The sequence below is a fragment of the Ambystoma mexicanum genome, chromosome 1q (assembly GCF_040938575.1).
Source record: "Ambystoma mexicanum isolate Mex_15411 chromosome 1q, UKY_AmexF1_1, whole genome shotgun sequence".
Lineage (NCBI taxonomy): Eukaryota > Metazoa > Chordata > Amphibia > Caudata > Ambystomatidae > Ambystoma > Ambystoma mexicanum.
Window position 1 is genome coordinate 24,248,260 of NC_090922.1, and position 14,995 is coordinate 24,263,254.

The following is a 14,995-nucleotide window of genomic DNA, read 5'->3' on the forward strand; positions in this document are numbered from 1 at the left end:
ATCCTTGGGTGGCATGGCAGGGGCAGAAATCCTACAAACCTTCTCCTCCTTGTTCTACTTTCATTCATCCCCAGTTTTTTTGTTGCTCCCAGTCTCCCCTCCCCTATTATTTATTCCCTATACACCACCCCACCCTACCCCTTATATGCCCCACCCCCATATTTTTCGATGTTTTTTTGGCAGAACATTTTTGGAAAAAAAGTGCTGCGGAAAAGAAAACAGGTGATGAATGAACATTGTACCCTCCTACTCATCAGAGTGGTGGGACGAAGCCCGTTGACCACCAGGGAAGGGTTGAGGACCCCAAGCACCATAGAGAGAACTTGAGAGGGAGAGTTCCTCATGACAGTGGTCGAGATACGCCCATTGGTAGCCAAAGGATGGCAGGGACTCTAAACAAAGGGTGAGTCATCTTCCTCAGGGCAATACATGGCAGGGAAGTGAACCAAATGGGCCAGTTCAAAGAAGAAGAGAGATCAGGGTCTGGGACCCAAAACAAGAAAGTGATATGAGTCATCTTCCTCTGGGCAGTACTTGGCAGGGAAGTGAACCACATGGGCCAGTTGAAAGAAAAAGGTAAATGAGGGTCTGGGACCCAAAAGAAGAAATTGATATGAGTCATCTTCCTTGTCGCAGTACTTGTTTAAGTAGTGGACCAAGAGAGACAAATCAAAGAAGACGAGAAGCCAGTGCCATGGACCCTCTGAACATTTAGAATTGAGTGTTGTAGATGTGAAGCCAAATGAAAAGAAGACATGGGAAAGGGAGTCATTCCCAAGGTTGTAAAGAACTGATAACACAAACCAGGAGAAGGAATTTGGGGCTTTCTCATGTATCTCTCCTAATTGTTTACCTGCATCGTTTAGTGGATATTCAGTCCACACTTGCCTTTGTGGCATAATTTTCTCTGGCAAGGTTTCAAGGTAAAGGGGGTTTATGTGCTGTGCATTTTGTAATCATGATTTCTTCGGGTAACGTTATTGCTTATAACAGAGCATTTACAAAATGGACATCTTTTATTCGTAGTCCCTGCTGCTGTTAGAAAATCTCAATCCTGCCACAGACTTCTAAAACATGTACTAGTCAAAACATACAGCAGTAACCTGTAAACATGTTTACCCAATTGTCCTATACTGTTATACTGTAGCTGGTTAATACAACCATCTCAGCCATCAGTGCTAAAAAGAAACCTTACAACTGGCCACACGCTATTACTGCAAATATGGTAAAGATTGCATAAACAGATTAATTATCCCTTTTTAGTCCTCACACAAGAACCATCCTGTAAAGTTCATTGTCTGTATTTTGTAATGGGGTCACTTTTGAACCCTGGTTTTAGAACCCCACACTGGCATCTTGATTTTCCTGACTCCTTGTTTGCAAAGCCTCGAAGCCTTTTGTTAACTTTGGAGAAAAGTTTAAAACCTCTATCTTGTGTCTGCTCTTGGTCTGGGAACAGGCGTCCCTTCTTAAACTAAGATTTAATATTAATACTGATGAGGTGCACTATTTGGTAAATGGCTCACATGAAAAAATGAACAGAAAGGCATTAGTGATGAGACTTTAAATCGGCACTCTTAGCTCCTCTCCCCTGGGTGGTGTGCTAATTTTTAAACCATAGTCTAGACTCTTTCTTTAATACACGCCAAACCACTTATATGCCAACCACTCTTGCACGGCTGTGTCAGCTATTTAGCAGAGTTATTTGGGTGTTGAACTACTGGTTTAATGTGTCGATGAACTGTTGTGTCTGCACAAAAAAAGCAATATCTGCAAATGTTACTCTCAAGGATAGTATCAACAGAAACATCTCAAATTGTACAAATGGGATCATTTCCAGTTGTAAGTTTGATGAATATCTGAAATTGAACTGGTTATTTGTGCAAGACAATATGTCTGCAGATATATAAAAGAGAGATTACTAACAGCCCTGTACTATCAGTATAGGCGATTTCGGGAGATAGCTGATTTTGTGATTTTTCAAAAATAGGAATTTATGACACAATAAAACATCCACAAGGCTATAGAAGACCCCCACATGCATGTCAGCTACAGACGCATGCAATGCTGTGTGTTACAACTAGTTATGGATAATTGTATTAGAGAGAAAGACATGTCATGATTCTGTGTTCTCCTGACCATTGCAAATGTCAACTGAAAATAACAGTGCGTTTTGTCACAATTTCTATCTGCTTGAGGGTTGTTCTGTCTTGACATTTGGAGTCCGTCTTGACCTTTAAACCCCAAGATGATGCCTAAAATGCATCACTCCGAAAAAGTTACTTTTGCATCCACCACAATAGACTAAATAAATTAAATAAATACATAACATGCTATTGGAGATATACTGAACTGATTTGCTTTTATTAGAAATTAACATTCTAATTAAAGTGCTTAAAAATCTGTAACTGAATGTTTCTAGATAGAGGGCATGTACACTCTTGCATATATATAATAAAAGCCCTACAGTGAAATTTCGTCATCAGGACAGCAGACATGTAGATCAAATCGGCACTGGTAGAATGCTTTCCATCATAGTATAGTGCTATCAGGGACCAGCTGACTCTGCTTTCTGGACTTCCTGGAGGAGAGAAATGAAGCAATTAAGGAAGGTCTTGTAAACAGTACAATGTATTGCATTAGTACCTGGAAGGTTCACAGTGCACTAGAGATCCAACTCCGAAAAAGGACTGCAGGGTTACCACTGTCTGTATTATTATATGAAAATAGAACTTTGTAATGCAACTCACAGAGTTTAAGCCTAGTTAATGGTACTATGCTCATAGATATGCCCTTGTTACAAAATCCATTACTTTCCCAGATTCATATAGAAATGATCCTGGAAAGCTTACGTTTCTGTTTTTAAGCTTAAAATAAGCTAGCTCTGATAGAAAGAGAAACCAAATTGTGTTTCTCACAAGACAGTGGTGAAACACACAATGTGGGGGCTCCTTGTGAGCCATGCTGAGGTCCCAGCCGCCAAGCTCCTCAACAAAGCATGTGCAGCTCAACATTCATGGCCACCATACATGTGCAATGCACAGGATGACCATGCACCACGCCACGCACTGCACTTGGTGAAAGATGTAAGCATGGTTTTAATTGAACCATACATCTTTCATCTAGTGTATAAGCAAATGGGGGGTCCATGCCCACTCACGCCCAAATGTACCAGCCACCTCTGTACATGGCCAGTAATATTATGCACACTAATAATATCATAAGAATTATTTTTCATGCTGGCTCTGCCAATATGCTAGTATTCACATGTAAGAACATACTTCTGGTGTCTTTGCCTGTAATGCAAGTAAAAAGTTCTTGATAGAGGAAGAAAACATGTTATTGCTGGCTTCACAAATGCTTTCCAGCCCACTAGGTAAAAACACTATTTGTGGTGACACTCCCTTAATGCCACTAAAAAAATGTGATGTCATAGTAAGGAAACATTTCCCAGCTGCCTGAACATATGCCCCCGGCCACATGTGATAACTCTCATGTTGACTTTGCCCTTAATGCAAGTTAAAAAGCCATGCCTCAGTAATAAAACATCATCTGCTTGCTGGCTGCTCAAATACTCCCCCAACACCATGTAACAACAATACTCATGTTATTTTGCCCTTCACGACTGTAAAAAAAAAAATGATGCCTCAGTAAGAAAACGTCAACTCTGTGCTCTCTGCACAAATATTTCCTCCCACTGACCATTTAAAAACACTCATCATGTTGACTTTACCCTCAATACAAATAAAAAAAACATGCCTCTGTAAAAATAAAAAGTCTTGCTTGCTGTCCAAATGACCCACCTGTCCCACCATGTTGAGTTTGTCCTTAGCACCAGTATAAATTATAAAACAAAGTTGAGCAAAAAAAAGCAATGACACAGTAAGGAAAAAATTGCTGGCTGACTGGCTGCACAAATGCCATCCCCCATGTAAAAAACAACTACTATTTCAGCAAGGCCTTGCCCATAATGTGATTAAAAGCCCATTCCACAGTAACAAAATGTCCAATCTTCCTTCCTCATTGAAAGCACCCGCCCAAACCCTCCCTCCACCTAATAACACCTATCAAGTTTGTTTTGCCCAAAAATGCCAGTAAATATACATTTAGTGTCTCTGTATTGATATTGATATTTGATTTGTGTCGCGCACATACACAAGTGTTTCAGAGCGCGACGAGGCAAGGGAGGGGAACAAGGGAGAACAAAAACAATGATCTTAATAGGCCCAGTGACATTGAGAACGCGCAAGTACAGGCGAGAGGGAAGGGAGAAAGTGCAGGGGGGAGGGAAGAAGTGGAAAGTGCTGAGCAAAGGAATAAAAAAAAACAACAACAGTCTTAGTGCAGCCAGCAAGTGGCAAGTGCTAGGTTTAAGGCACAGGGAGGGGGTGTCTGATAAGTGCAGAAAAGGAGGGGACTGTAAGGTTACAGATACAGACCGAAGTGCAAAGGGTTACCAGGAGGCAGTGCAGGTGCGTGGCAGGGTGAGCAAGTACCTGGGCCGGAAATCAGAGGGTAACCAGGTGCACGGTGCTGAAGCATAACAGATCAGCAGGGAAGAAGAGGAGCGAAGGCAAAGCAAAGAGAAAGGTCTTCAGGTGCTTCCGGAACCGGAGATGGTTCTCCTCAAGTTTCAGAATGGCTGTGAGGCTGTTCCAGAGGGAGGCAACAGCCGAAGACAGAGATCTACCCCCAGCTTGTTTCTTTGGAAAACGATTGACCATGAGGGAGTTGGAGGTGGAGGAACGAAAAGCTCGAGGGGGAAGGTATTTACAGAGGGAGAGTTGAAGGTATTTTGGACCCAGGACCCAGAAAGCCTTGTGGACAATGCAAAGGCTCTTGAATTTAATCCTTGCAGCCACTGGGAGCCAGTGAAGAGATTTCAGAGCTGGAGAGATATGATCCCAAGGCTTGAGGCCAAGGATAAGTCTCGCAGTCCTGTTCTGGATGAGTTGCAAAGGACGGAGAGTAGAAGCAGGTAGATTTAGAAAGATGCTGTTGCAAAAATCGAACCTAGGAATAACCAGGGCTCGAGAGACAGTGAGCTTCTGGGGGAAGGAGAGGAGAGCCAGAATACCTCTGAGGAGGTGCAGTTGGAAGTTTGACATTTTAGAGACATCAGAGATGTGGGGAGAAAAGGAAAGCATGGAGTTGAAGATGACCCAGAGGTTCTTAGCCTCGCAGGAAAGGAGGGTGAGGGTGTGCTGATGAGGAGGATCTCTGTCTTTCTGGCATTCAGGCAAAGATAGTTGGCGGCACACCACTCCTGAATAGTAGACAGGCAATCAGAGATGAGAGAAGGAGAAGAGGTGGCAGAGGGAAGCCTGAAAATGAGTTCAGTATCATCAGCATAGCACTGAAAATTGGAGCAGAAAACGGCAATGCAATAGGCGAGAGTTGCCAGGTATTGGTTGAAGACATTAGACCCATGGAGAACACCGCAGTTAGAGAGGGAGATAGAGGAAAGGAAGGACCCAAGTTGGGTCTGGGAGGGTTGATCACATAGGAAAGAAGTCAGCCAGGCCAGAGCCTGGTCAGTGATACTCAGGTTGTCACGGAGACGGTTCAGCAGGATAGTATGGTTGACCGTGTTGAAGGCAGAAGAGATATCGAGTAGGATGAGGACAGAGGGGATGTTAGAATCAAGGTTGGAGAGCAGATCTTCACGGATGTTCAGGAGAGCAGTTTCTGTGCTTCTGGCAGCTCTAAAGCCAGACTGATGGTCGTGGAGACAACCAACAGAATCAGAGTGAAGGTTAAGCTGCGAGATGGCCAGCTTTTCCAGGAGTTTGCTCAGGAAAGGAGTGAGGGAGATTGGGCGATAGTTTTCCGGGCAAGAAGGGTCAGCTGTGGGTTTCTTGAGAAGAGGGTGCACAAGAGAGTGCTTCAGAGAGGAGGGAAAGGCTCCAGACGCGAAGGAGAGGTTGCAGAAATTGGCCAGAGCAGGAGCAAGGGTGTCAATGTGGTCCTTTGGTTTTGGAGGAACAGGGAAGAAACTATTTTGATGAGACTTTCATAGATCAGACTTTTCTGCAGACCCCGCTAGGGGAGAAAGGAGGAAAGGACGAGAAAGAGGGTGGAGGGTGGCTGCAGGAGGGGCAGAGTTTGCAGAAGGAGAAGGGTGAAGAGTGGGAGGGGAAGAGAGGGTGAACATGATGTCCTGGGTTTTTTAGATGAAGTGAGAGGCTAGGGCTGTGCAAAGGGCCCAGGAGGCGAGATGAGAGGCAGAGACTGTAGCAGGTTTGGCCAGCTCCCTACATATTTTGAAAAGTTCGGCTAAGTTGTTAGATGCTGCAGAGACACAGGCTTGGATGTGGGTTCTCTTCTTAATATGGACAGAGAGCGTCAGTGTTGCCTTTGGAGCAGGTGACAAGCCAGTTTGACAGATGATGAATAAGAAGCATTCCATTTCCTCTCAGCCACCCTGTACTTAAGTTTAAAGGTAGCTAGGTCAGTCGTACCAAGAATTGCACTTGGCTTTGGGCTTCAAACGGATCCCCATGACAGGGGCAAGAGCATCAAGAGTATCAGAGATAGAAGAGTAGAGCATGTAAAGGGCTGTGTCAGGATGTGAGTCAGCCGGAGGTGGAGGGGGGGAGAAGGTGGTGGAAAAAGCCTCAACTGACACACGCTTAATGGGGCGGATGTCCGAGAAGGTAGATGGCAGTGTTGGGGTTGGTTTGGCCTGGGGGGTTGAGATGGAGAGGAGGGAGTGATTGCTCCAGGAGAGAGGAGTGGTCAGAAGGATGGAGAGGGTGAGGTCAGAGGAGATCAAAACATTAACTGTGTGCCCTGCAGAGTCAGTCGGGCTAGAGGGGAGGATAGAAAGGGAGAGGGAATCTCAGAGGTCACAGAAGAGTACAGAGGAGGAACAGGGAGAGTCTAGATGGATATTGAGGTCACAACGAGGGAGGAGTTGAGTTGTTGAGGCAAGAAGGGAGGAGGAGAGGTCTGCCCTCTCAGAGAGAAAAGAGGTGATCTGACCAGGAGGATGATATATAGTAGCCACAGTAAGAGAGTGGCCAGGAGACAGAGAAGGCCTGCAGACTAGGCATTTGAAAGAGGAGTATGTCTGCGTGGGAATGATAGAGGCAGGAATCCACTCAGGGTAGATCAGGGCTACACCCCCTCCAGAATGAGTGGATCTGGGTGCGGAGAGGATCTTGTAGCCGTGGGGGAGAAGAGTTGTAAAGCTCGTGACAGAACTGGCCGTGGACCATGTCTCGGTGAGATCGAGGACATCGAGGTCAAGTTCTTCCAGGAGGTGGCAGATGTCAGAGGAGTGTTTGACAGCAGAGCGAGAGTTGAGAGTGTCAAGTTGAAGAAGGTTGCCAGCCTTAAAGGCCTTGCAGGGAGATGTACAGATCAGAGGTACACCCTGCAGAGGTGAAGAAGGAGCCTGAGGGGGGCAAAACAGGAGGGAAGAGAGGGAAAGTTAGCCGAGGGGGGCAGAGTGGACAGCCAGAGATCAAGGAAATTGATGAAGCAAGGGAAGCACCTATCAAAGAGTAGGAGATTGGCCTGAGGGCCTTGGACCATGACTGTGCCATTTAGGAAGACATTAATGATGACCTTAGAGGAGTCGAAGGGGGCCATGAGTGCTTCCCAGTGGGTGCCACCATTAATGGGAGAGGAGGAGAAAGGACAGAGCACAGAGATCATATGAAGAGTCCATAGATCTGGCGAGGGATAACAACAAAGAGGATGTCGGCGAGGATCTGCCTGGAGGAAGCGCTGGAATAAGTGTCAGCGATGAGGAGACCAGGGTTGGAGGCCAAGATATCCTTTTTGAATTTCCTCCTATCAGACTTAGTGAGAAGGGAAGGATAGTCGATGGAGAAGCAGTTGGAGAAGATAGGAGAAACAGAAAGCACCATGGGTGTGGTAGCGAGAGAAGGGGGCAGAAGCAGGAGGGGGAGGGACAGCGGGTAAGAGTAGTCACTCGGCTAGCAGGTTACAGAAAATGCATGCAGTACAAGCAAAGGGTAGAGCAAGTTTGCAAAACCCAGCTAGATTTGGCTTTTAAATAAAAAGCAAAAACACAGCTAGATTTGAAATTACAGTTTGATTCAGATGGTAGCAGTGGGTGTAAAACGCAATGCAATCAAGTGTGTAAAGGAGATTGACCAGAAGGAGGGAACTAACCCATAGTTAAGGTGGTGTGAATGTCCAGGTTTCTTTGAGGTGTGAGGTAGCCGCATCATGGAAGCACATGTGCAGGCGCACAAGAAAATCAAGCAACGGACAGGGGCATAGTTTCACTAGATTGCTTAAGGTTTAATAGCAAGTGCACCTATATTCACTGAAGTTATTTAACCCCTAGACCACAATGTCACAGCATTGGGATCCTTTTTGAGAGCAACCTATAACTCCATCAGTTTATCACATCTACCAATGCTGTCAGCATGAACCTGCTTATCAACCAGCAAATGTGCCCCCATCTCACCTAGCATGCTGCAAAACAGTAATCTACCCCCTAGTCCTAAGCATACTCTACTGTTGTAGCTTCCACATCAGCCTTCCGCTCTACCCCTTTACAGCCCTCAGCAACATTCTCAAATTTGCAACATGGTTAATCTCACCCACTTTTCTCCACTGCCTCCATGCCACCTGGCTTCCTGTGCAACACTGGTTCCCCTTCAAATTATTTGTACTTGCCTTTAAATCAATTCAAGGGTTTGCACCCTCACCCTCATATGGCTACTTGTACCTCTTGATATTGCCCTCCTTGTGTGCCCTGCTTTAAGACCCTCCTCAATCTTTGTTCCTTTGACCAACCTCTGCATCCTCTCACTTCTGATTCTCACCCTTCCTCTCTCACTACGACTATAATAACTTACGCCCTAAAGATCACCACAAACCTTGCATTCAAAGCCTCCCATTTGCTCAACCTTTTATTCCTGAAGAGGTTCCCACACTATCTGTGAAGATAAATGGAGCAAAGAACGCAGCCTAAAATAAACAGACTATTGTACGCTGCTCCAAAAGAGTCAGAGAGAGGCATTGTTAAAAAGGCATTGTTAAAAAGAGCATGTTGTTAAACATTTTGCTTGCTTGCTGGCATGTTAAGGTGTGATATCTTCAGGGAAAGACACATATCGCCCATTTACAACAACAATGGAGGAAGGATCCATGTCCCACATCTCTTGGCCCTTATAGGTCCGCAGCTGTTGACTAAAAAAATGCTATTCTGGCTGCAAAAAAGGAAAATTATACTAACAGAATCAGCAATGATAAATCAGACAAAAAAGAATTGCTATCCATTTTGTGTGAATTAAATGGAAAAATAAGCACCACCAATAAAGCCCTCTTAGTAATTCTTGGTGTCAAGAAAGCCAAGACAGCTTTTCCACCAAAATAAAGATTCACCACTCCACCATCGCCAGCCTTAGGCTAGCAATAGTCCATAGTACTGAGATTATATTTAAGAATAGTGCTCCAATAATCACTCTCAGTGACTCTGTTCCAGAATTCAGTCTGAGGTCTGTTACTCAAAAGTCCCAGGCTGATTTTGTGAATGGGCTTAAACCCACTATATGTGCTAGTGATATATGCCCTGCGATAATCACTATATCACATGTCTCTCTCCATTCATCACTAGAATTGTCAACGTGCCTATAACTAACTTGTGTGTTCCCGTTAGTCTTAAAGAGGTCTGGATTACCCCGGTCTTAAAAAAAGTATTCGAGATCCTCAGGCTGTGGGTAGTTGCAGAGCGATTACCAATGTTCCTTACTTGTTGAAATTTCTAGATAAAGTTCCTTACATACAGCTTCAAGAGCATGTGGAAAAGAAGAATCTTCTTGGAACGCGTCAGTCTGGCTATCGTGCAATGCATGGGACCGAAAAAGCATTGCTGGACCTGCGAGCGAATTTGGTGGAAATGGTCGATAACGTTAAGGTTGCACTCCTTATGTTGCTCGACCTTTCCGATGCCTTTGAATTGGTGGACCATGCTTTATTGCTAGATAGGCTGTGAAAGATTGTTAACTGCTCTAAGCCAACCATCGAATGGTTTGCTTCATTCCTAGGCCCCAGATCAGCAAGAGGGGTAATGAGGGACTTCCAGGCCCATCCAAAGCTACTGTCTTGCAGTGTCTAACAGGACGCTTGTCTGTCATTTAATGTTTACATGTGCCCTCTCTTTGACCAGCTGGACAGCGTCAGCATTCCATTCTTGTTGATGACACCTATAACATGATCAAGGACTCGATGTCAGTCAACTCATTGGCACTGAACAAAGAAAAGACAGAGATTATGATTGTAAATTCTAGTCAAAAGATAAAAAATTTAGATCCAAGATAAAGCCATTACTCCATATCTGAATGTGCTATTCCAGTAAGTCCATTTCTGAAAACAGATGTTATCCTGGATTCCAGATTGACAATGAAGCGACATGTAAGCCATGTTAAGATGTCCTGTGCCTACGTTAACAAGTTGCTTATACATATTAGTCCATACCTGTCCTCTGAAAATGTTTCTTCACTGGCTACAGCACTTGTTAACTCTCGGCTCAACTATTGTAATAGTCTCCTTGCAGATACATCTAAACATAATTTGAGAAGTCTTCAAACAGCCGAGAATGGGGCTGTAAGAGTTGCCTGCAATGTTGGCCCATGAGAACATGTCCCAGATTCAAAGAGAGCGTTGCATTGGCTTCCAGTTAGCCAAGGCATCTCACATAAAATGCTCACTCTAACATACAAATGTGGGACTGACAAGGCTCCTAGGTACCTTAAGAACCAGATGTGTAAGGCAACAACTGGGCACATTCTTTACTCTAGTAGGGCCAACAAACCTTTGGTACCAAGACACAATTTGAAGATTTTTGGTGGCACCTGTTTTCAAGTATTCGTCCCAAATTTATGGAATTCTCTTCCACCGGATTTAGGGACCCATCCGAGTCTCTCTAGTTTTAAAAGAGCCCTAAAAACACATCTCTTTAATTCTAATGAGTAGTTCTTTCTCTTTGTCTAGTTAACCCACGGTTCTGACTTCCTTTCTCTCTCTGACCAGGTCTTGTCTTCATGCGCACTGAGGACTTTGCGCGTGTTGCGCAATACAAACATTAAATAATAATAATAAAGAGGATGCCATTACAGCGTGAAATTGAATACACATGCACTAGATAAGATTTTGTTTGATAGAGCAACAGAACTTTGTCCGCTGCGACCATCCCCAAGTTTCTTTTCAATACAGTTATTGACAATACCAAGACAAGGCCTGAACAACCTGGAATATGGTATCCACATAAGAACCCAATTTGGGTCCCAAAACACTCTTTCTAGAAAAGAAGGTTATTTCTTCACCTGTACTTATAACATGGTTATCATGTACAGTGATAATATACTTGACGTGAAAATGTAATTCCTCTTCAATGACCATGTTTAATAAGTGTTTTGGAATATAACAGAATATAAATGTTGAAGCCTGCCACAGCCATTTGTGATTTACTGAGCCTTAAACATTAATTACAGAAAATCTCAAGGACATTTGTGTGTCATAAAAAACTGAATACAATTTCATTTACAGTATTTGCAGATGTTTACCTTTACTTAAAATAAGATGCTGAGGACTCATACAGGAACCAACACAACAGTTCTATTTTGTTCTAACATACATATATTTCACTTGGTGTAATTGCATTCAAATTCAAAGGGAACTGCCTGAGACTGGTGAATGAAAATTGAAGTTTAGAACTGCTGAAAGGTAAATCAGAAATACTCTGCGTATTCACATAAAAGGCCTGACCCAGGAGGATAGCTCAAGGGCAACACACTTGTCTAAGCAAGACAGTGCAGAGCAGCACAGGTTCAATACCCTTTCCCGTGCTTTGAGCCTGGATTCTGGCATGAAGCACAATTAAAAAAAATAAAAATAAGGAAAGGGCTGGAGCTTTAAACCAATAATTCTATTGCCAGATGTCGCTAATGGAGTTGGGCCATGAACTTCAAAGGCCTTGTCAACATTTATCAAAGTCCAGGCACCCCATAAAAACTGCATTAGCAACATGTTAAGGAAAATGTCATGAAATGTGCACGGCAAAAGACATTCTGCCCTGAAACACATTCATGGAAATAAAAAGGAGTATGTAGGTGATGCACCGCTATCGCAACCTTTACGAAAAACGTCTGCAACAGCACATTCTAAAAACTCATTGATATTAACATGAAGGAAATCTCACATTAAATGATTAATCACTAAATTGATCACTGAGTCAAAATGCAAGCTCCGATCGACACAACATTTTGACAGTTTGTAGATAGAAGTAATATCTACCAGAATATGTAAATAAATATATATTGTCACGTGCTTTGAATAGGTCAAGATAGCAAAAGCACATAACTGCACCAAATGTTATTGTATTTTATTCTTTCAAATGTCTAAATTTGCATACTGACTTACAGAATTTGATAACATTTGTTGCAATAATTTTTACTATTTTGATCAGACATTAGATTCCAACAACTAAATAGACTTTTCTTCAATAGGAGTGGTTTCCCTCCCACCTTTGGGACTGGGGAAACCACACTTTTGTCACAAGGCAGAGGTAGAATCAGAAAGTATGTATTTGCATGCATAAATGACATCGGGGAGAGATGATATGGAATATGGGGTGATGAATATGGAGGATTGTCCCCAGGAAGATAATAGATCAGTCCATTTGGAGAAGTATGAACAATCTATAGTGGAATTTGGGATCCATATAAGCCACCTCAAGAGAGGTTTTATGAAAGAATGATTTCAGGCTGAATTTATCAGTGGCTGACTTTCCAAAATCAGTAGCCACATTATAAAGGCAAATGAAACCCCGTCAGCCACAACCTGTCCAGATAGATTGACCAGGGTAAAATCTGGGAGGATAAAGATAACGGAAGTGCAGGGAATGCAGTTTGAAAACTAGAATACAGGTGCTGATATCTCAATGTCCATCTACATTGAATACAAAGCAAGATTTTGTTTCTTTAAAGTCCAATCTACTTCGTATTGAGAAACAAAGTTTAAAACTGAATATATGTTGGGGCCACTTTAATGTAGAATTGCCTTTGTAAAATTAAGTACTATTTGAAATATAATTATTATCTTAAGCCAGTCCAGAGTCATTTTGGGTTATAGTATTGTTGCAAAATACTTTCGTCAGGGGCATAGTCATAGATTAGGTAGGTTTTCCTAACGTACATGTTACAGAGTATATCTTCAGCCTGCAAATACACACACAGATGCATTAAAGTTGTGTAGACATATTTATTGAAATGTTGCACACACAAGTAGCTTCAAAACAACACACACACACACACGAATTCAAAACTGCATAATTAGCCGTATTCTAGTCTCTGGGCCTCATTACGAGTTGGGAGCAAAGGGATACCGGGCACCGGTAAGGACACTGGTGCCGGTAATCCCTTTGCACCCTATTCCGAGTTCCCTTAGCGGGTCCCTTCCTTAACGCCGTTAAGGGACTTCAGAGCTAATAACGGTACTGCAATTTGCGGTACCGTTATTAGCACCTTCCCATTGAGCCCTATGGGGGCTCAAATGGGAATGGGGAATGGCTTTTTCAATGGGTACTTACCGGTCCTGCAAAGGTCGGAATAGACCGGTAAATCCCCATTGAACGAGGGCGGACTCGGTACCGGTATTGGAGGTAGTCATGGCGCTAATAGCGCCATGATTACCTCCAAACTCGGAATGAGGCCCTCTGTCGTCTCTCTCTCACACTCACATACAGACTGCAAGTAGCACACACGCATGATTAGTGAAAGCTGAACACACATATTTTGAGAACACAGTATGCACATTTGTTCAGAGTAGAGTGGACAGATTCATGAGATTACAATTTAGAATTGAAACCCACATGAGACAAATGTCAGTAGGCCATTGTCTACAGTCAAGTGGCTTACATCTAGCATACACATATTCACTACCTCACACTTATATATGGAAGTAAATGTATTGTATATTTATTTTGAACATCAATTATTCCAATAACTTTCTCCAATACAATGCTTGTGTTGATACCGGATCAAATTAAATGTTTTAAATACACCTGCCTCATCTTGAATTGTTATCGCTGAGTGAAAATATGTTGTCTAGAGAAGCCAATGTAGATGAGACATTTTTAGAATGTCTAGTATCTTTTAGAATGCAATATATTTATGAGGACTCTTTGAATTAAGAATGACCGCTTGTATAGACTGACAATAGTGAGATTCATATAGGCAGGTAATTTGGTTTCATTTATGTTGACTATTGGATTGGTTATACATAATATTGTAGTGATCAGTGATCTCCACAGTGAAAAACTGGTGGTCACCTTAGTTGCAGTTACATTATTATTTTAAATACATTTCAATTTCTGACTACCTCACTGTATGTTCCTTGCCCAGAATTGTGGGATTGTATAGACTGGGATTTGAGATTGGCATGCTATGGCTGCTTGACATAAATAATACATGCATACAATATTTTATATATCTCAGCATAGTATAAAAACCATGAACTCTCACGATCTCCACCCAAGAAACATCTATTTACTAACCCTGTGTACTTACTCTTATTTGTGTGTGTGTGTGTATATATATATGAGTTTATACTCCCCCCTGTATATACACCTCTCTGACCCTGCTGTTCTGTATCTTCCCCATTTCCTGTTCCATACTATCCACATTCCTCATTGTAACATTCCCATGTTGCTAACTACCCACTGTAAGGTTTGCAGTAATGCTTTTACCACTACACATATTTGCTTATATAAGTAATCCTTGTTGAAACATGAAGTCTTTCAACCTAATACTAAATACAAAAATAAATGGAAATAGTACAATCCTGCATTATTAGGAACATGTGCTTTGGCTGTTATCTTTGCATGTGAGATATTAGCTTGCTTTGCATTTGTCCAATTCAGAGATCCATGACAGAGCATAACTACCTTAAAGGCAAAGCTCTTTGCCCATGCAGTTTGGTCTTCAGAAAATGCAATCATATGGAAAGACAG

At 42.7% G+C, this 14,995-nt stretch overlaps 1 protein-coding gene across 1 annotated transcript in view; it reads right to left on the reverse strand.

Annotated features, from left to right (window-relative positions):
* Positions 1–2,336: 2,336 nt before the first annotated feature.
* LOC138520946 (uncharacterized) overlaps positions 2,337–14,995 on the reverse strand; it is a 274,098-nt gene continuing 261,439 nt past the window's right edge. The window contains exon 5 of the mRNA XM_069633397.1: positions 2,337–2,581. Within this exon, the coding sequence (XP_069489498.1) occupies positions 2,549–2,581 (33 nt within the window). The 3' untranslated portion in view covers positions 2,337–2,548. The remainder of the gene's footprint in view (positions 2,582–14,995) is intronic.